Source organism: Aspergillus mulundensis (genome assembly GCF_003369625.1).
Source record: "Aspergillus mulundensis strain DSM 5745 chromosome Unknown scaffold_2, whole genome shotgun sequence".
Taxonomy (NCBI): domain Eukaryota; kingdom Fungi; phylum Ascomycota; class Eurotiomycetes; order Eurotiales; family Aspergillaceae; genus Aspergillus; species Aspergillus mulundensis.
The window spans coordinates 633,900-652,817 of NW_020797890.1; the positions used below are offsets into that span (position 1 = coordinate 633,900).

At 52.2% G+C, this 18,918-nt stretch overlaps 8 protein-coding genes across 8 annotated transcripts; 3 read left to right on the top strand and 5 right to left on the bottom strand.

Annotated features, from left to right (window-relative positions):
• Positions 1 to 540: 540 nt before the first annotated feature.
• Positions 541 to 3,244, top strand: fluG (extracellular developmental signal biosynthesis protein FluG; the record flags this gene model as incomplete). Its single annotated transcript, XM_026744894.1, has 3 exons — positions 541 to 1,665; positions 1,719 to 2,961; positions 3,015 to 3,244. The coding sequence occupies 3 exons, from the start codon at positions 541 to 543 to the stop codon at positions 3,242 to 3,244; spliced, it is 2,598 nt and encodes an 865-aa protein (XP_026605760.1).
• Positions 3,245 to 3,397: 153 nt separating this feature from the next.
• On the bottom strand, positions 3,398 to 4,999 carry DSM5745_02879 (NAD-dependent succinate-semialdehyde dehydrogenase; the record flags this gene model as incomplete). The annotated part of the gene is made up of 3 exons (XM_026744895.1): positions 3,398 to 4,779; positions 4,831 to 4,918; positions 4,970 to 4,999. The coding sequence occupies 3 exons, from the start codon at positions 4,997 to 4,999 to the stop codon at positions 3,398 to 3,400; spliced, it is 1,500 nt and encodes a 499-aa protein (XP_026605761.1).
• A 1,175-nt stretch (positions 5,000 to 6,174) lies between these two features.
• Positions 6,175 to 8,246, top strand: DSM5745_02880 (CeGAL family transcription factor; the record flags this gene model as incomplete). The annotated part of the gene is made up of 3 exons (XM_026744896.1): positions 6,175 to 7,087; positions 7,158 to 7,659; positions 7,718 to 8,246. 3 exons carry the CDS (start codon positions 6,175 to 6,177, stop codon positions 8,244 to 8,246), a joined length of 1,944 nt encoding a protein of 647 aa, XP_026605762.1.
• Positions 8,247 to 8,491: 245 nt separating this feature from the next.
• Positions 8,492 to 9,685, top strand: DSM5745_02881 (putative tartrate dehydrogenase; the record flags this gene model as incomplete). Its single annotated transcript, XM_026744897.1, has 3 exons — positions 8,492 to 8,732; positions 8,799 to 9,289; positions 9,344 to 9,685. The coding sequence occupies 3 exons, from the start codon at positions 8,492 to 8,494 to the stop codon at positions 9,683 to 9,685; spliced, it is 1,074 nt and encodes a 357-aa protein (XP_026605763.1).
• Positions 9,686 to 9,769: 84 nt separating this feature from the next.
• Positions 9,770 to 10,324, bottom strand: DSM5745_02882 (uncharacterized protein; the record flags this gene model as incomplete). Its single annotated transcript, XM_026744898.1, has 1 exon — positions 9,770 to 10,324. The coding sequence occupies one exon, from the start codon at positions 10,322 to 10,324 to the stop codon at positions 9,770 to 9,772; it is 555 nt and encodes a 184-aa protein (XP_026605764.1).
• Positions 10,325 to 10,683: 359 nt separating this feature from the next.
• Positions 10,684 to 12,119, bottom strand: DSM5745_02883 (uncharacterized protein; the record flags this gene model as incomplete). The annotated part of the gene is made up of 3 exons (XM_026744899.1): positions 10,684 to 11,032; positions 11,085 to 11,984; positions 12,040 to 12,119. The coding sequence occupies 3 exons, from the start codon at positions 12,117 to 12,119 to the stop codon at positions 10,684 to 10,686; spliced, it is 1,329 nt and encodes a 442-aa protein (XP_026605765.1).
• Positions 12,120 to 12,822: 703 nt separating this feature from the next.
• On the bottom strand, positions 12,823 to 14,334 carry pigc (phosphatidylinositol N-acetylglucosaminyltransferase; the record flags this gene model as incomplete). Its single annotated transcript, XM_026744900.1, has 3 exons — positions 12,823 to 13,038; positions 13,080 to 13,891; positions 13,950 to 14,334. 3 exons carry the CDS (start codon positions 14,332 to 14,334, stop codon positions 12,823 to 12,825), a joined length of 1,413 nt encoding a protein of 470 aa, XP_026605766.1.
• Positions 14,335 to 14,636: 302 nt separating this feature from the next.
• Positions 14,637 to 18,350, bottom strand: DSM5745_02885 (pantothenate kinase; the record flags this gene model as incomplete). The annotated part of the gene is made up of 5 exons (XM_026744901.1): positions 14,637 to 15,955; positions 16,940 to 17,118; positions 17,165 to 17,660; positions 17,732 to 18,014; positions 18,138 to 18,350. The coding sequence occupies 5 exons, from the start codon at positions 18,348 to 18,350 to the stop codon at positions 14,637 to 14,639; spliced, it is 2,490 nt and encodes an 829-aa protein (XP_026605767.1).
• Positions 18,351 to 18,918: the final 568 nt, after the last annotated feature.

An 18,918-nucleotide genomic window follows, 5' to 3' on the forward strand; every position in this document is an offset into this window, starting at 1 on the left:
GGGTTGCTTTGTACACGGATAAGAAAGCTCGAGTGATACCCCTATTTGAATAGAGACAGCATGATTTGATTTGATTGATAAACATCGAGACTTCTGCTTCGTGAAGATAGACTACTTTGGCCAAGTATAGTACTGAAAGGTGACCCGTGCACACGCTAGGATCTGCCCGGAGTCCATCTCCGTGGCCCGGGCGCTCGTAGATTATTCCTGTTTGGGTATCTGCAGGTCAACAAATCTACTCCAAAGCCGAAGCTGTAGAGCTGTCGAGGTGAAGATAGGGATCCGAACTGCCGAGGCTGATCATTGTCAATTGTTTCATCTGCCACGTTCTTTTGCGATCGTCGCTGGGCCTACCTTGAGCTGCCTAATCCAGTAAGCCACATGCCCTCCCTGTCTCACCTCATCTTTTCTTCTTCTCCTGGCTTCCTCTTCTTCCTCACATTTTCTCCTCCAACACTTCTTTTTTTCTCTGAACTTTCTTAAGACCTTTCCTTTGTTTCTTAATCTTGGTTCTTTTGCTCAATTTGTTGTTCTGCCGCCATGGGTTCTCTATCTTACCTTCGTCAACTCATCCAAACACACCCTCTCATCGATAATCATGCTCATAACCTCCTCTCTCAGTCCGCTGCCCGCGATTATGCCAAATACCCTTTTGAGCAGATTATATCAGAAGCCCAAGGGATCGCCTTGGAAAACGCCCCTTCTACGCTCTCGTTCCACCGCGCTGCCACCCAACTCGCTACTTTATATGAAAGCTCGTCATCCGACTGGGAGCAGCTCCGGAATGCCCGAGACCAATTAGTCCAACGTGACTACGAGGGGCTAGTTCGCAAATGCTTGGACGGAACTCACACTCTCCTCCTCGATGACCTCTTGACCGATGATGACGTTGAGCCATTCGATTGGCATGACCGCTTCACCGCATCAACCACCAAGCGCATTGTCCGTATCGAGGCTTTGGCCGCCCGCGTCTTGGCCCAGATTGTCCGCGAAGGGTCCGTTCCACCAGAGTCGTCTGACGTCTCATCCTTCCAGGACCTCTGGGAGTCATTCTCCCGGGACTTCAGCCTCCTTGTCTCCGATGCCATTGCCGACCCCGCCGTGGTGGGGTTCAAATCGGTCATATGTTACCGTACTGGGTTAGATGTCCAGCCAACCGATGACAGTGATACAAAGCAATTGATCCAGTCCTTTGCGCGTACAATCTCTCAAGCGGCCGTCTCCACTCCTCGGGTAGAGGACAAGCCACTGAACGACTGGCTTGTGCGTCAGACGCTCAATCTACTGAAAGCTGCCAAGGTTACTCAGCCAAACAAACCCTTGCAGCTGCATACTGGCTTGGGAGACAACGACATCAACTTACTCCGGTCAAACCCTGCTCATCTCCAATCTCTTATAGCGCAGTATCCCGAAGTCGACTTCGTTTTGCTACATTCGTCATACCCCTATACACGCGAGGCCGGTTATTTGGCCTGTGTCTACCCTAATGTCTATTTAGATCTCGGGGAGGTATTTCCCATGGTTAGTCGTGATGCGCAGGAATCTATCTTGAGGGAGAGTTTGGAGATCGTTCCCACCACTCGGCTGCTGTGGAGTACCGATGGCCATTTCTTCCCAGAAACTTTCTGGCTGGCTAATAAGCAGTTCCGGGACGCTCTGGAAAAGGTTGGGAGTCTCTGCGTATTCTGATAGAAGCGATTGGAGCTAATTTGGCGCAGGTTTTCGTGGATTATGTCCAGAATGGTGATTACACCGTCGAACAAGCATGCCAGGCGGCTGTCGATATTCTTTTCCACAACTCGAACCGGCTATACGATTTGAAGGAGCAACTTCCATCTACTGCTCTTTGTGTATCTGGGGCTCAATCACTGACTCCATCTTCAACTGATGCGCTTGAGACTTTCATTCGGAGTAACCCAGGTGTCAAATACATCTGGATGCAGTTCATTGACTACACCGCGACAGTCAGACTCCGGATGTTCCCCATCTTGGAGTTTGCCAAAATCACCCGCAAGCAACGCCGAATCGGTATCTCCGTGGCCGTTTTCTGGATGTTGCAGGACGATGAAATTGCCGGAGGCTCAACAACAGGCCAATTCTACATGCTGCCAGATCTATCCACCCTGAGTCCAAATGTTGGGGTCAACTCCAAAAGTGCCACCGTACAGACCTGGTGGAAGACCGAAGAAGGCGAGCCAATGGAGGAGTGCCCACGCACCAACCTCCTCAGAATCAGCAACAAACTCAAGGACGAGTTCGGCATCCAAGCCACTTGCGGCTTCGAAATTGAAGTCGTCTTCCTGAAACCAACTACGGACCCAGAAACCGGAAAAGAAGACTGGGCTCCTTCTACAACGAACCACTCCTGGTCCCAAATGACGCGCGAAACCCGCAGCTATCTGCCACTCATCGAAGAGTGCGTCGAAGCTCTCGCCTCCATCGGTATCTACCTTGAACAATTCCACGCCGAGTCCGCTCCCGGCCAGTTCGAATTCATTCTCCCTCCCAATACCCCCGTCGCGGCAGTGGACACCCTCATCAAGGCCCGGCAAGTCATTACCTACGTCGTCGAGCAGCACGGCCTCCGCGCCACACTCCACCCACGCCCCTACCCGTCCGCCGCCGGCACAGCCTCCCACGGCCATGTCTCCATCACCCCTCCGACAAAAGAAGAGTCCTTCCTCGCTGGCATTCTCCATCATTACCCATCCGTTCTCGCATTCACCCTCTCCGGCGACAGTAGCTATGAACGTGTCAAAGCGGGTATCTGGGCCGGCAGCGAATGGGTCGCTTGGGGCACGCAAAACCGCGAGGCGCCGATCCGAAAGATCTCCCCGGGTCACTGGGAAATCAAGTCCCTCGATGGCCTGGCGAATATGTACCTGGCCATGGCAGCATTCCTGGCTGCTGGATATGCCGGCGTGAAGGAGGACCTGCCGCTTACTATCAAGGATTGTCACTGTTCGTCTATGTTCCTGGCCCTGGAGATTCCTGTAGCTAACGGTTAGATATAGATGACGCGGCATTGCTGTCCGAGGATGAACGCAGTGCCCTCGGCATCACAACGAAACTCCCCAATACCCTTGCTAAAAGCCTTGAGGCATTAAATTCCAACGAGACCCTCAAGGCGCTTCTTGGCCCGAAACTTGTGGAGAACTACACCATCGTGAAGAAGGCCGAGAGCAAGAAGCTCAGTGCGATGGACGAAAATGTGCGCAGGAAGTGGCTCGTTGAGAGGTACTGAAGCTAATGGGGACTTTTGTCTCGAATGGTGATCAAATAATAGATTCACGACATATAATTGATGAATATATACTTAGACATAGCAAAACATGTTACGAGGTAATGTCACAAATTGGGGGTAGCATTTCAATTCCAGCCAGCACACATCATCAAATCAATATTGCCCATCAATTGTCAAAGTTCCAGTCTTGGTAATCAAGTACTCGTTCACAGCCACTTCCTTTCCACTCTCCTTTCCGTATCCTGATTCCTTGATTCCTCCGAACGGCGACTCGGCCGCCGACGAGTTCCCTGTGTTCATGCCAATCATACCGGCGTCCAGATTTTCCAGCAGTCGCCACATGCGATCGATATTCTTGGAAAAGGCATAACTTGCCAGACCCATGCTAGTGTCGTTAGCCAGCTTGACGGCTTCATCCTCCGTCTCGAATTTGTAGAGGGCCGCGATGGGAGCAAAGGACTCCTCGCGCGACACCAACATGTCCTTGGTCATATTCTTCAAGATCGTCGGCTCAAAGAAGTACCCCTTCGTCCCCTCGACACGATTTCCGCCAAGAATAACCTCCGCGCCTAGCTGTCGTGCATCTTCAACCTGGCTAATCGCCTTGTCGATACTGCGCGGGGTTGTGAGGGGACCCAACGTTGTGCCTTCGCTTGCACCATGGCCGATCTTAAGTTTGGCCGTGCGCTCCTTGAGCATCTCCGCGAACTTGTCGTAGACGCCAGCCTGCACGTATACCCGATTCGCGGTGATACAGGCCTGTCCTGCATGACGCCATTTGAGAGCCATCAGCTGGTCCAATGCCTGATTGAGGTCTGCATCGTCGAAGACAAGGAATGGGCAGTTGCCGCCCAGCTCTAGTGTGACCTTCTTCAGGCCGTGCGCGCAGTGAGAGGCAATCAGTTTACCGATGCGGGTTGAGCCAGTGAACGTAACCTTCTTTACTAGCGGATGCTTGCACAGAGCTTCGCTGAGCGGGGGCGTGTTCTCCAGGTCTGTCGTAAGCACATTGAATACACCGGCGGGAAACCCGGCCTTCTGGGCCAGATGGGCCAACACCAAGGCTGTAAGGGGAGTCTCGGGACTGGGCTTGACAATCATCGTGCACCCAGCAGCCAGAGCTGCACCGGCCTTGCGTAGAACCATGGCAATGGGGAAGTTCCAGGGGACAAGAGCCGCAGCGACACCGATGGGTTGCTTAACGGTGAAGACGCGCCGGTTGGGGGCAGCAGGGACAGCAATCGTTCCATGTATACGCTCTGCCTCCCCGGCGAACCACCAGGTAAAGCCAGTTGCGTAGTCAATCTCACCATAAGACTCGGCAATAGGCTTGCCCGTCTCGTGAGTCAGGATCTTGGCCAAGTCGGTCCTGGCCTCGCGGATGAGCGTGTCCCATTTCAAAAGCCATTGGGCACGTTGGCGAGGGTTGACTTTTTTGAACTTCTCGAAGGCGTCGTGGGCAATTTGTACGGCGGAATCGACGTCTTCGGCCGAGTTTGTAGGGCAGCTTGCCCAGGGGAGATCCGTACCGGGATCTGGCGCGACTGATTAGAACGTGAAACGGGGAAGCAACATCCAAAGCTTACCGATGACTTCGAATCGTGCACCGCTCTTCGCTGTGACCCAGGAATTACCGACATAGGAGTCGAAATGGAGCAAGTCGGGGTTGTCCAGCTAGAAGCGAGCAATCAGCACCAGGATACCGCTGTCCAAGAGATGACGTACCTCGAACGGAAGCTTATATTGCTGAGCCATGATTTTCGATTCACCTCCGATGGTTCAGAGTGTTCCTGATGACGAAGATGAAGAGGAAGGAGGAGACGAGTGTGCAGAGATGACTATTGGTACTGACAGTCTGACCCCGCAACCCCTCATCTTATCGGCTCCTCGGTCCCCACGGCGATGATGAGCATTTGGAGATACTCCAATTGATTAGAGTACTTGCGCTACTGGCTACTGCGAGGTTCAAAGTGGAGATAAAACGGAGTAACCGTTATATAAAATCCCAAGTGCTAGAAGTAGATTCCTGGTTCTGACTCTGCTAGTTGCTCTGCTCGTCCTTCTCTCGGGTATCCTGCAGACGAGGGGGCATTCCTATGACTATTGTTGTGACTATTCGGACTAGTTGGCGCAATAACGTCCTTGTCTCTCGTGGGTAGACCCCATTCAGAGAGTGCTGCATGGTCCAAAGTCCCATACACCTGCGCTTTCTCGGCCCACCAAAGCTCCAAGTCCTCCGCGTTGCGCAGTGGGAGGCGTGACCATTCGTTGACGGCAGCCGTTCGCGACTGAGCTGGTTGAGAAGAATCAGGCATACGAAAAGTCCTGGGGGCGAAGGTCCGCAAGTAAGAATACGAGCTATAGAGAGCTTGTTCAGTTGCCGCGAGTCGGCTTTCTAGGTGCGTTATATAGCCTTGCGGAAGGCCGCGTTTCCCGCTTTCTGGATACACGCATTTCGCAGGGTCGGAACACTGCGAACATGCGGGCCTACGGCCGTTAGTAGAGTGAATAGGGACAAAGCAGTGGTGACCCCAAAAAACATACAATATTCGGTCGCACTGCGAAGCATCAGTACATGGAATTCAGGCGGAGTAGGACCAGAAAAGCGAGAGCAAGGGAGAATTGGCGGATATATACCTTGCACTTCTTCTGGCGACAGGGCTCGCATGCGATAGGATTTTGCTTGTCCGCCATTTGCCTGGGAGTTATAAAAAGGGAGAAAAATTCTAGAAGGACAGGAAACATGGGGAACCAAAAAGCCAAGAATGATTGCTGTGACAAAGTCGAGATCTTTGCGGAGAAGTTGCAGCAACCGGCCGGTTGGGAAAATCCTCCAGTGCCGAGACACAACACAACGCCTGCCTTCTTTCCTCGTCTTCTCTTCATTCCTCCAATGTCATCCGTGCTGGCGCCTTTGCTTTTACTTCTTCATGGACTCTGGCAATTCTAACCATGGATCTCCCAGCAAACGCCAGAAGCTTACTCCCAAGGCCCACGAGTTGGGGGTGATGCGCAAGTTTACTGACAATGGCTCGGAATCGGCGTCTTTCCTGGGATCCTCGAGCGGAATCCACTTCATTCGCGTCGTGTACAATGCCTTTGCGCGTCGGTCGGCCCATCTCAAGCAGCCTCAGCAGGCGTCTAAAGGCGCTCAAGTTCCTGGAGAGGACGACCAGCTGCACCAGCAGTATCCGGATCTGTGGCTGCCCCATGAGCTAAACCTCCAGGCAACAGCGCCCCTATCCAGGTTCGATTCGCTAGTCCAGTGGACGAAAGGGTATTTTGAGAACTGGCATCCAATTTTTCCATTTCTGTCCGGGCCAGGCTTCCTGGTAATTCTCGAGAATCTTAGTCGTGATGGGTTCAGCAACCTCTCACCTGCAGACGGGATCCTCGTGCGCTCAATCGTCTCAATATCCCTCATGGATCGCCGGCAGACCAATGCTCCCAGCACGCAGAGTCCTGTTCCAGCAGCTCTGGTTTTCCGCTCCGTTCGACAGGCCATGGAAAGTCTCTTTACTCTGCTTTGCTCACCACCAACCATCCCTATTCTCCAGGCGGCTTTTGGTGTCCAGCTGTTTCTCACCTCTCTCCTTCGGCTCAACGCCGCCTCGAGAATTGGGGGTATCATTATACGCACAGCATTCCACTTAGGTTTGCACCGGTGTCCTGCACGCTATTCATTTACAAGTCTTGAGGTAGCCACTCGCCGCAGGTTATTTTGGTCCATCTACTGTCTTGAAAGATACCTCTCCCAGGCACTGGGAATCCCTCTCGGTATCAAGGACGACGACATTGACGTGTGCTATCCGAACGCCGAAATCCATGGTTCGGTAGACCAAGGTAACTCTCCTCCTCTCTACTTGAGATATCCGCACTTGTAGGCGCTAGATTCTCACTGCTCGGCCTCCAGATCACAGACTACGTCTGCTAGGTCACCTATCAAAGTTTGCCAGTCTCCGCGGACGCATTGTCGAGCTACGCAACAAGTCGATCAACCACAGAGAAGACTCTGTGGACGCGACTCAGGCCCTTCATGGGGAGCTAACCCACTGGTGGAACGATGTTTATGACGACGTCTACCCTCTTGAACACGACGATACAGACAATAACTTAGAGACTCCGATCGCACAATTTCATCGGACTCTGCTCATAGTCCTTCGCCAGGAAGCCATCATTTCCTTGAACCGCCCGCTGCTGGCAGCCGAGGCGTCCTCCCCAGAATATCGCACCGCTTTACAAGTATGCATTGAATCTTCACGGTCTCTCCTCACCACGCTGCGGCAGTACCTTGTTGATACTCCCGGCTCTGTTCCATTAGTATGGCCATCTTTTACTTGGGCTGTGTGGATGAGCTGCTTGATACTGATCTACGCCGCTTGGAAGGGCGAATTTTCCACATCCTCAGCATCGAGGTACTCGCCCCCAGTTTTCTCTTCCAGTGATAGTTGAAAGCTGATATGTAGAGAGAAGATATGCTAAAAGTGGTCTCGTTATTCTGAAAAATCTGTCGCGCCGTGGCAACACATGGCCGCAAACTTGCATCGAAGCCATTCGCGACCTTGATTCCGCTCTTACGACACCAGAACAAACACCCCCAGACCCAAGCACCATCGATACCAGTCAGGACAAAAGCAAGGACCCGAATGCTTCCAGAGAAACCCTCGACTCCGACATCCAACTTGATGATCGTTCCTTACAACAGGTGCCCCCTTCGACACCCGGAGAAGGACTCCTCCCAACGCCAAACCCAGTTGTGTCGGCGAGCAATCAATGGAGCAACTCGTCCATGATTTTTGGAAATCAAGCAATGAATAACCTCGGTGCGGCTTCGGGGCTCGGACTAGGAATGGGCTTGCCGGACTTTTCCATTGGCGGTGGCGGTGGTGAAGATGTTCTGGGGATAGGTGATTTGTGGAGTTTGGCAGATGGACCGTGGTTGATTCATGAGAGTTATGATCTTGCGGAAAATGTTCCAAATAATACTGATTTCATGCTGTAACATAGGATGTTGGTTTGGAGAAGCAATAATTGGTCTTTGCCGCTTGCGTCGTCGTAATTTCTAGAGTGGATCGGACAAAGACAAGTCCGCTGGGTAGTCCGGACATGTATTGTCCGGTGCGGGGGCGAGATCGGATGAAGAGGAAAAAAAGGTATTTAAACTGTCCAATTCCATTCCCCGGACTAAGTTAGACAGATCGCATTCAATTCAATTGACTCCCTTGAAAAGGAAGCTAGAACGACAAAATGGTCAAGTCCTACCGCATCGCTACTATTCCCGCCGACGGAATTGGTCCCGAGGTCATCGACGCTGGCGTTACTGTCCTGGAGGCCCTGGCCGACAAGCTCAAGTCTTTCTCTCTTGACTTCACACACCTTGACTGGAGCTCTGAGACGTTCAAGGCCACCGGCAAGTACATTCCCGATGGCGGACTGGACGAGTTGAAGAAGAACGATGCTATTCTATTTGGAGCTGTTGGCGCACCAGGTAAACAACCCCGCATCACGCATTATGCTATCTTGAGAAGAAAATAAAAGCTGATAATGAACGTAGATGTTCCCGATCACATCTCCCTCTGGGGTCTGCGCCTCGCTATCTGCCAGCCCTTCCAACAATACGCCAATGTCCGCCCTACCCGCGTCCTCCGCGGCACACAGTCTCCCCTGCGCAACTGCTCCACCGGAGACCTCGACTGGGTGATTGTGCGTGAGAACAGTGAGGGCGAGTACGCGGGTCAGGGTGGTCGCTCGCACCGCGGACACCCCTGGGAGGTTGCGACGGAGGTGGCTATCTTCTCGCGTCAGGGTGTAGAGCGCATCATGCGCTTTGCATTTGAGACTGCTGCTAAGCGGCCGAGGAAGCTGTTGACTGTTGTGACCAAGAGCAATGCTCAGCGCAACGGCATGGTGCTGTGGGATGAGGTCGCCAACATTGTTGCCAAGGACTTCCCTGAGGTCTCCGTGGACAAGATGCTCGTTGATGCGATGACCACGAGGATGGTGCTCAAGCCTGAGAGCTTGGATACCATTGTTGCCAGCAACCTGGTACGTTGATCCCCATCTCTCGACCTTGTCGACAGTACTAATACTGTGATATAGCACGCCGACATCCTCTCTGATCTCGCCGCCGCCCTTGCCGGTTCCATCGGTATCGCACCCACATCGAACCTCGACCCTACCCGCCAGAACCCCTCCATGTTCGAGCCCATCCACGGATCCGCGTTCGACATCACGGGCAAGGGCATCGCCAACCCCGTTGCTACCTTCTGGACAGCCGCCGAGATGCTCGAGTGGCTCGGCGAGAAGGAAGCCGCCGACAAGCTGATGCAGTGCGTCGAGCGCGTCTGCGAGTCCGGCGTCCTAACCGCGGACCTGGGCGGCAAGGCCAACACCAAGGAAGTGACCTCTGCCGTTGTCGAGGAGATCAAGCGTCTGAACTAGATCCCTCTGTATATTATACCTCTAGCCATGCAAGTTACGTTGAACATAGAATAGAATGCACGATTTGATGAGCCAACTTTCAGTTCAGTGTCGCGACCATCTCCACCACCGCCGTGACCGCTCGATTTTGACTTCTCTTTGAAGCCGTCGAAGAACCCATTCTTCTCTGTCTTGAAGAGATTCAACCCGCTCTTTCTCTCTTCCGCGCTCGGGAAATTCCTCGACGGATATGGATCGCAAGAGACATTCAGCAACTTCAACGATCATCAGAGTAATTGGGATGAGGAGCAAGAGCACGAGTGCGAAGAGTGCCCCGGCGTATCGCTCTAGTCGACGGTATGGCTCTTGCTCAGCATGTAGAGCGTCGATGTAGGTAATGGTAGCATTTGGCGGTTGCGCAAGCGACCTGTTCCTGTCCATGGGAATGAATGTGCCGTGGTTGATTCTCAAGCCGAAACCACGTTTTGACTCTGCTGACTCCGCTGACTCTGCATTTGCGTATGCGTCTTTGTTCTCGAGAAGCGGCTGTTGTATAGGGGACGTCAAGTCGAGTGCGTTGGAACGAGCGTTGGTGTTGGTGCTGGGAATAGCGAGAGACAGCACAAGCGGAGCGAAGGTCAACAAAGTGAAGGACTTCATGGTGTTGACGCCGATGGCCTGATGGATAGGACCGGGACGGAATAGAGACGACGCAAAAGACCCTGAGTGCCCTGCATGTGGTCAAGCTTCTCTTTATAGTGGTTATGCGAGTTCTCGATAGCTTACTATTCCTTTGTGTCGTCGACGGCTCAGAGAAACCCTGACTGCCCCGTGGCGCGCGGAGCACGGCGATTGGCTGCAGCCAGGGCAACTACACAATTTAGGGACGACTTTCAATTTATTGGAAATCCATAATGCATAATGCATTTGGTTGTCTTTTCAACTAACTAGTAGATAAATAAACTTGTTAGGAAGGAAAAAGCTGACTGGGCTACTCTAGGACACTCTCACTCTTATCTCTAACACCCGGTGGTGCGCTCAGGGGGTGCTGCATCCGCACGCTGGGCAACGCCGTCCTGCATCGCCTTTACGTGCTCAAAGTTGTTTGTATCCTCGCCCAGACTCCAAGCGAACACCCCTCCCAGTTTCTCTGCGTCCACGATGTCCGAGAATTTGCGAGCGATCAGCTCAGGCGTATCCCAGCTCCAGAAGATGTGGTTCTCGGTGTCCATGTAGTATTGTCCGCCAGCCTCCTCGTCCGTCGTGCCCTCGGCGAGAGCGCGTCGCCACGACTCTTTGATTGGCGCGCCTTTGCATTCGCCAAAGTCGGAGTCACAGTTAGCTAAGCAGAAGTCATCGGTCGTTCCACTGTTACGGTTAGCCGACGTTGTTCCTCTTGATGAGGGAAAATAGGACTTACCAATATCCATAGATACTGCAGCATTGCCCAGCCGGACATTTCGTTCCCTTTGCCGCTCCGCAAGTCCCGTCAGTCGATTCCTTCAGGTTAGTGGGCGGAGCAGCCATGTTCTGCGGTTCAAATGTCATAGAACCCGACATGCCATTGTCGCTTCCATCTTCCGCCTCCATAGGTACCGTCGGACATCCGATGGGGTCACTGCCGCAGTCTGCGTCCGCCTCGACTGTGAACCATTTGGCATAGTACGCAATGCCTAGGTTGAGCTTCTCCGGGGGTGCGCCAATCTCCAGATACGCCTTGATGGTATCAAGAGAGTTCGCGACGCCACTGTGGTGGGAGGTCTCGTTGTCCCGGCGGTTCATCAAGTCGTAAGACATCACATTTACCATGTCAACAGACGGCCAAATGTTCGGACCCTGTTCCTTCGTATACGCGATCATATCCCCGCGCTTGCCGGGCGTCGCAATGGAGACAATCTTGTCATCTCCAACAGCCTTCCTCAAAGCCTGGATGAACAACGGAAAATTCACAATCTCGTCGATCTTCTGCTCGTTCGGAATCTGTTTGTAGTCCGCGCCATTTCCACCGGGGTACTCCCAGTCGATGTCCACGCCATCAAAGCCATTGCTGTCCAGCATCGCGGCGACGTTCTTTGCGTATCGCTCCCGAGAGGCCTCGTCCTTCGAAGCACTAGAGAACCCAGCTGTATCCCCCCATCCGCCAATCGCGATCAACACCTTTGTATCGGGCGAGAAGCGATTGCGGAACGTTGAGACCGGCTCGAAAGGCGCGAAAGCGGCGGGCGAATCGCTGTCAAAGAGCGTGGATTGGGCGAAGGCCATAATTGCATGTGTGATGCCCTGGGTCTTGTCGCTGCCCGGTAGGTTTTGGGTATGCCATCTCCCTCAATTAGCTCTTGTTTCTCACTGGTTTTAGTGGGTGACATGGTACTCACTGGTCAACATACATCGCGAAGCGGAGACCCGCAACGCACTGGAGGGCCGCCAGGGCCAAAGCAGCGTGTTTCAGCAGCATGATAATCGATTTACTTCGTATTCGTAATCCAGAAAAAGAACTAAATTCTGAAACCAAAAATCGACAGAGAAGAAGTTATTTATACCTCTGCAGACTGACGCTGCTCAAAGGGGCCTCCAGAGTACTGAAAGAAAGAGCTGTCTCCTTCAGTCAGAAACAAAAGATGCAGGAGACGAAACACCAAATAAGTAACACGCGACGAGGTCACGAGAGGAATCCGCCTTGTTTGTACTTTGTCTTTCTTTGTTCAGCGCCATTTCAGTGAGAAGGTATGTTGCGACATTCCTGAGGTTCTTGGTTGTGTGTAAGAAGCGAAGCGTGGGTATTGGATTCAAGTCTGGCATGTTGGGCAAAGAATCTTTCCACCCATGGCATGCTTTCAGGAGTTTACAAGGTAAACATTCCTCGGATTTGGCTAGATCAGTGACTCTGCGTTCTTGCCATTATTTGTTAGTAATGAAATTTAAGTCCAGAGGGACTAACTCATGTCTGGTGACGCTGCGACACGCTTCAGAACTCAACAGCCAGAGGCATCGTGGTGACAGTCAACTCTAAGAATATGAATTGGAAGAATAGAACAAGAAGGTAATGGGGTATCTCATACGTAGGCCATCAATCCCAATGCCGTCGTATAATCGGCCGAGCGGGATCCCATGGCCCGGAGACAACATTTTTATACTTCTGGAGGCTAATAAGCCACCAACTACAGCCGCCCATCGTCAACGCTGTTAGGACGCTTCCCAAGAATGACCCGACTATCGCGCCCATCCACCCACCCCGTAATGTAATACCCACCGCTCCACCGGCGAGCATAACCAGTGCCAAAGTTAAGAATATATGGCCGGTCCACGAGATATGACGCAGCTGCCGCCGGAATATTGGAAACAGGCCAAACACCTCGATAGAGAATAGCATCAAGCTAAAAACATGGGTTGTGGATGGGAGTCGAGAGGCAAGTACCGTCGATGCCATGACGGCTGCATTTGTGGATAGAGATGCAGGAAACTTGGTGGCGCCAGCGCCCTCGCCGCTTCCATAATCAAAGGAGAATATGTTCATGATTAACAACCAGCAGCTCATCGCCCAGATGGAGTCACTAGCGGTCGATTTGGTAAGAGATTTTAGAATAGGACTCAGTCCGAGAAGCGAAAAGTATATGAGGAAAGCCGACTTGACCGTGGACAATCGCTGCCGATTCCTCGAAAGGAATGACTGGGGCTGCCAGCTTTGAGGCTGAGATTGCGCGCTGGGCCCGTTCGTATAGCTAGCAGGAGGTGAGCCTGGGGAAGGAGAACCTGGGTCCTGCACGGTGAAAGAGTCAGCGCTGAGCCCCGTGCTCTGGCGCCTTAGAGGCCCCGGCTCATTTTGCGCCAAGCTCAATCCAAGTCCGTGAACTTGGTTTTCCTTCTGTCCGCCGCCCCTTTGGTTGATAGGATTAACAGAGCTTGTCGTGGAGCTCGAACTCGACCCATCATCACCATCCACAGCGTGCTCAAGAGCCCTCCGGTTCTCTGCATGTTCCGTGAACGCCCACCAGTCCCAGAGTATCCACCCGACAGCTGTTCCAACACTTCCCCAGCAAACGACAGAGACAGGGCTCACCCGACCCTGAACAATGCCGACGAAACAGCAGACGAAGATAGCCACCGAGCAGACATGTTGTACGATAACGGTCGAGTCAGCCACTAAGGGCCAAAAGTCATACGGACGCACACGCGGATTTCGTTGTAGATGGTCGAGGAACGTTTCGGTGTCGGTGTAATTATCCGGGTCTATCCGTCTAATTAGCATGCGCGAGACAGAATGCTCCAGCCTAGCTAGAACGCGTACATGACTGCTTGACCCAGAGTAGTTTTTTCCAAGCACCTTTTCGCTTCTTCCGCGCGCCTGATCGCAGTTTCCGATTATCCTTTCTAGGGACAGCCCCTGGTACAGCGGGCGGGGGTCGCAAGGCCGCAACGGACGCGGCGGTAGCAGCAGTACCGTTTAGGGGACGGATTGGATCCTCATAGTTAGAGCTACCTGGTCGACTCCGGAGAAGAGAGGGTGAATAATATGCGTCTTCGGGGGCGAGGCGAGTGGGATCGGGGAGAGCGCGCTGTTCCCCCGACGGAGGTTTTAGCCCGCCTGTGCGGTTCGGATGAGTTTCGACAGGAACTGGAGGAGGGACTGGAGGAGGGACGGGCGGCGGAGGCGAGTCAGGCAAAGAAGGCATCGAGTCAGCCTAGTCTTTATGCTTGGAGCATGGCGATTGCAAGAAAGAAATAGAGCAGCTCGTCGGCTCAGAGTTGCCAGTCGGAGCACGGGGAACAGGCCGGGGCGGAAATAAACTTGTCACCAAGATTAGAGTTGTCCGTGCGTAGTCTAGTGCCTTCCCTTTACAGTATGGTGTTGATAGCTTAATCGATTTCTTATCAGTGTTGACATTATTATTCTATACAACATGTGCTCTAGATCAACGAAAGCTCTGTACTACAAAATACCAAGTCCTCTTGCCCAATCTAATAGACGTGATAGTTACAACTGGACAAGACCCACCTCAATGGTCAAAGGCTTCCCCGTGCTCCGAGCAATGTCCTGAGCCTGCCGCACAAGAAGACTATATTCGCCCTCGCTCCCCGCAAAGATGTAATGCTGTTCTGGTCGTGAGGAAAGCTGGCAGGATAGAACGTCCACTTTGAGATTCCGGCCGAATATTCTGTAGAAGGCGGATGCCTTCTCAAAAAGCGCCTTACTTGTTTTGCATTCCTCCAGAGGGAAATCACGGACATGCTGTACTGTGAACTTGAAAAAGCTTAGTTTGAATAACAGCTCTGGCCCTTGACTTGGTACTGATGGAGGCCTATTGTCTTCAATGTCCGGGCGAGGCATTCTATCGGCGTTGACCAGAGGAGGCCTATTGTCTTCAATGTCCGGGAGAGGCATTTTGTCGGCGTTGACCAGATGAGGCTGATCGTTGGCGCTATTCCCCTGAAGACTGGTCCGAGTATCAGTATTGGTGTCATTTTCATCGTCGTCATCCGAGTCTTCTGAGCTCTCTTCGTCACCTAATGAACTCAAAGAACTGTCCGTTTCTTCCCAGGCGGAGGGCGATATATCCCTTACGTCCAATTGGCGTCTCTTACTGTCAGACGTGTTTGTGGTTCCCGGAGCAGCAGCTCGTTTTCGGGTCACGGACTGGGGGGATGGTTGAACTGCAGATTGCGCCCCCGGGCGTGTTACTTGCTGCCCTTTTTTGGTCTGCTCTTCCAGGTAGGACCAAGCCTCTGGTTGATATTCGATGATTTCTCCTGGGTCATGAAAGCGTCGGACAATGCATGGCTCTGATTCAAACCCGTCATCCCAGCCTAGCCATGCCTGCAAGTAGGAGCCATACTTCCCATGATGCTTTAAGTAGCTGCAGACAAATTTCAAGCCATTGTCGGGAAAACGAGCGGCGATCACTTGGTATGAAACTGGGTTCTTTATCACGAAGTGTGTCAAGTCCACCTCTCGACCCTCTCGGTCAAACGCTTTCCAGGGCCGTATGCCATTCCTCCATTTCGGGTTGTAATAATGATATTTGCAAGGCGGTATTGTCCTCCCCTCCTTCTCGTGCCATGTTTCGAGTATCGCTTTAAGATCAGGATCAAGTTCCACAGGCTCTGATGTGAATTTGGATTCTGCGGTTACCGTGTGCGCGGATGTTGGGCTGGATTCGGGTTGTGTGCTGCTCCTTGGGGGCTGTGAGATGTTCGTCAAGCGTCTAACTGCAAAGAGAGGAGCATCCGATTCAGCCGAAGCCTCGCGTTCTTGTTTAATCTCAATATCATGCGTGATAGCAGTATCAGTAGGATCTGTATGCGATTGAGGGGCATGTTAGTGAGAGGCGGGCGCAATTGACGCGTTAAAATCACTACTTGCTTGTTTCCATGACGCCCTTCCGCTGTACTGTTTCTGTTTCCTCAACACTCGGGGCCAACGAAGTTTACACAATGTTGCCAGAGGAGTAGTTCGAAGTCTAAATCAGTTCAAATCGATCAACTCATGAGAACTCAGTAAAGTCCGAAAATTTTCGGTTTTTGACGTTCGTATGCGACTGCATCGCCCCAGATCGGTCCAAAGTCTTGGCGGGGCCGCGCCTGCGATCTGCGCAGGTGCAACCAGTCAAGTTTGTTGTTGATGAGGATTTGCGATTACGCTGGATCGTAGGGATGGGAAGGGTCTTCATCTCCAAGCCAAGTAGAAAGTGAATGGTGACTGGCAGCGATCCCATGGTATAATATCGTTTATCTACGGATCAGCTCTAAGGATCAGCTCTAAGAATCGAAACCTAACTTCGATAACCAAGCCCGCACGGATCAGGGCCGCTTGATGCAGTCAACAGGAAAGAGATTCTATATGCAATTGTATGGTTCTTGCTAGCCTCTATCCCCTAGACTGAAAGGAAATGATACATGCCAAGGCTTTTTGAGATGCCAAATGGCGACATCGTCGCGCAAACAGAAGCCCGAACAGGACAGTATAAAACCAAGAAAACATCGCCATGTACCTATTTTTGTACAAATGCGCGCTCGCAATAGAAACGTCTTGTAGAATCTGCCCGCAGAAAACAAAATCAGATCTGGCAAGCACATGGATAGTTGAGACCAAGATGCATTGAATGTCAACATGATTAACGGGTATCAAACGCTCAAATGTGGTGTTGAGGCGGCCAGCAAATGCGGCCAAATCCCATGAGATCTGTGTTCAGATCCCATTATTAGCAAGTGTGTGCTCATCAACGCTGTTCCGGCGGCCCCAGTTAACTGGCTTCCGCCGTAAGAACGCGCCAACTGCACCGATATAGCCCTCATGACGGAGGAAGTACGCTTGCTTTTCGCCTTTCGACCAGAAACGGATAGCATACGATAATGTGTTCATCGTTTGTCGGTGTCCTCGAATAAATGAACCGCCAAAGTAAATATGCTTGACTTGGTGTTTTTCGGATTGCAAGTATGCGATTTGGCCAATGTTATTACTGAGAATGTCAGTGGCGAGCATACCAATAGATCAGAGTGTCTTACCTTATAGCGTATAGTAGGCTCCTGCTCATATCCTCGTGCTTAAAAATTGACTCATCGGTTTGGCCGGCCCCGTCCTGCGGTGCCTCTCCGTCGCTCGCTTCTCGCTCGCCGTTCTTTAGCCGGAAGACCTTGCCAAATGTGCTTGCGATAGCCGTGCTCTTGAGACCGATCTTGCCGTAGTCCATGCCATAAATGTCACCGACTAACATGTCCACGCCGCTGTTATCCCCTCGGTCCGCCATTGCTAGCATGTCGTCGAAGGTCCGGGCACCTGTCAACAACGACATGATACCCCAGAACGTTCCACCACCGAGATGCGTTCCTCCAACACGCTGAAATTGTTTTGGCCCGGACACTTTGATCATTGACACTCCAGATCCGATGTTCACTAAAAGGTATGGGTACACATCCGGTCGGGCCTCGGCGAACTGCATCGGCTCGGTTTCGCTGTACGTGAATATCTCGTTCGGTATCTCGGTTATGAAGAAGTCAAGACCTAGCAGAGTATCGATTAGCTAGTTGTACGTTATATCTGTCGACGGCGTGGTGAGCGGATGCTGAACATACCCGTAATGAGGCATTCCATCTCATCTTCACGAATAATGTCCACATTCAAAGTCTCCTTGAGTTTGTCATAATACTTGTAGGCGCCTCCGCCGGTAGCCACGACACATAGTTCCTCTTTTGAGCCTCCATTGGAATCCCGGTGTTCTTCTTTGAGCCGTTTGATGAATTCCAGGCAAAGGTTTATCCGGTCAGTCTCGAAATTGATAAAGTTCAGCCGCCCGCCATTGTCAAGTGAGTCTAACTCGCGCGTGAAGTAGACCAGCTTCGCTAGAGAACCGCCGATCTACGGAGTATCATGGTCAATGGTCAGTTACACAGCGTGCTTCGTTGACGGTCGGCAAAACGCGATTGCGGGGAGAAGATGTGCGGGGAACCACGGGCGCAAGGAAAAATTCAGGAATCTCACATCGACAGCAACATGGCTCACCACGCCGGTGTGGTGCGGAAGACGAATGTCCTGGCCCTCGTAATGAACACCTTCTTCTCTTACGGGACTCTTGGAACGAGGGTCATCGTCCACAATGAAAGCCCCCTTGACGTTGATCTTGACGGTCCCCGGGTTGGTGATGGCCTGCTCGAGCCGAGGGGTTCGGGCGGGAGTAGGATCCGTAGCGGACATGGTGCTGCAGTATAGGTTTGAGGTAGAATTGGCGCTAGGAAAGCAGACGGTTCACATGGAGAGCAGGAAGGAGATTATTATAAGAGACGGGGTTGATGTTTCTTTAGTCTACCATATCGATATCGGCGGTATGGAGATCCGTGATGGCCGGTACGGCGTAAATCCCGTCCTTCTGCCCGGAATTTGTTGAGAGCTTAGGTGGATCAAGTCGAGAGGCCGAGGATAAGCTGCTGCACTAGGTAGGATCAGTACCTAGTGGACAGGATGCGACATCATGCTTTTGTGGAGGAGTAACCGATTGACTTCCCCGGACACTCATAGATAGATAGCCCTTGATGCTGCCCTTCTGACAGCTTTCTTCTTGAGGAAGGGGTTCGGTTCGCGGCTCATAAGATGAAACATGACGTCTGCCAACTCGCCCCTGTCGTTGATCGTTTTCGTCCTCAGGCATCCATCTGCAACTTTCAGCTTCATCGACCACATGATTCTGGAATAATATCAGGATATCTAGCAAGCAATTAGGACAGAACCGAAATTGCCATGCTGTCGGTGAGGCATATTGGATTTT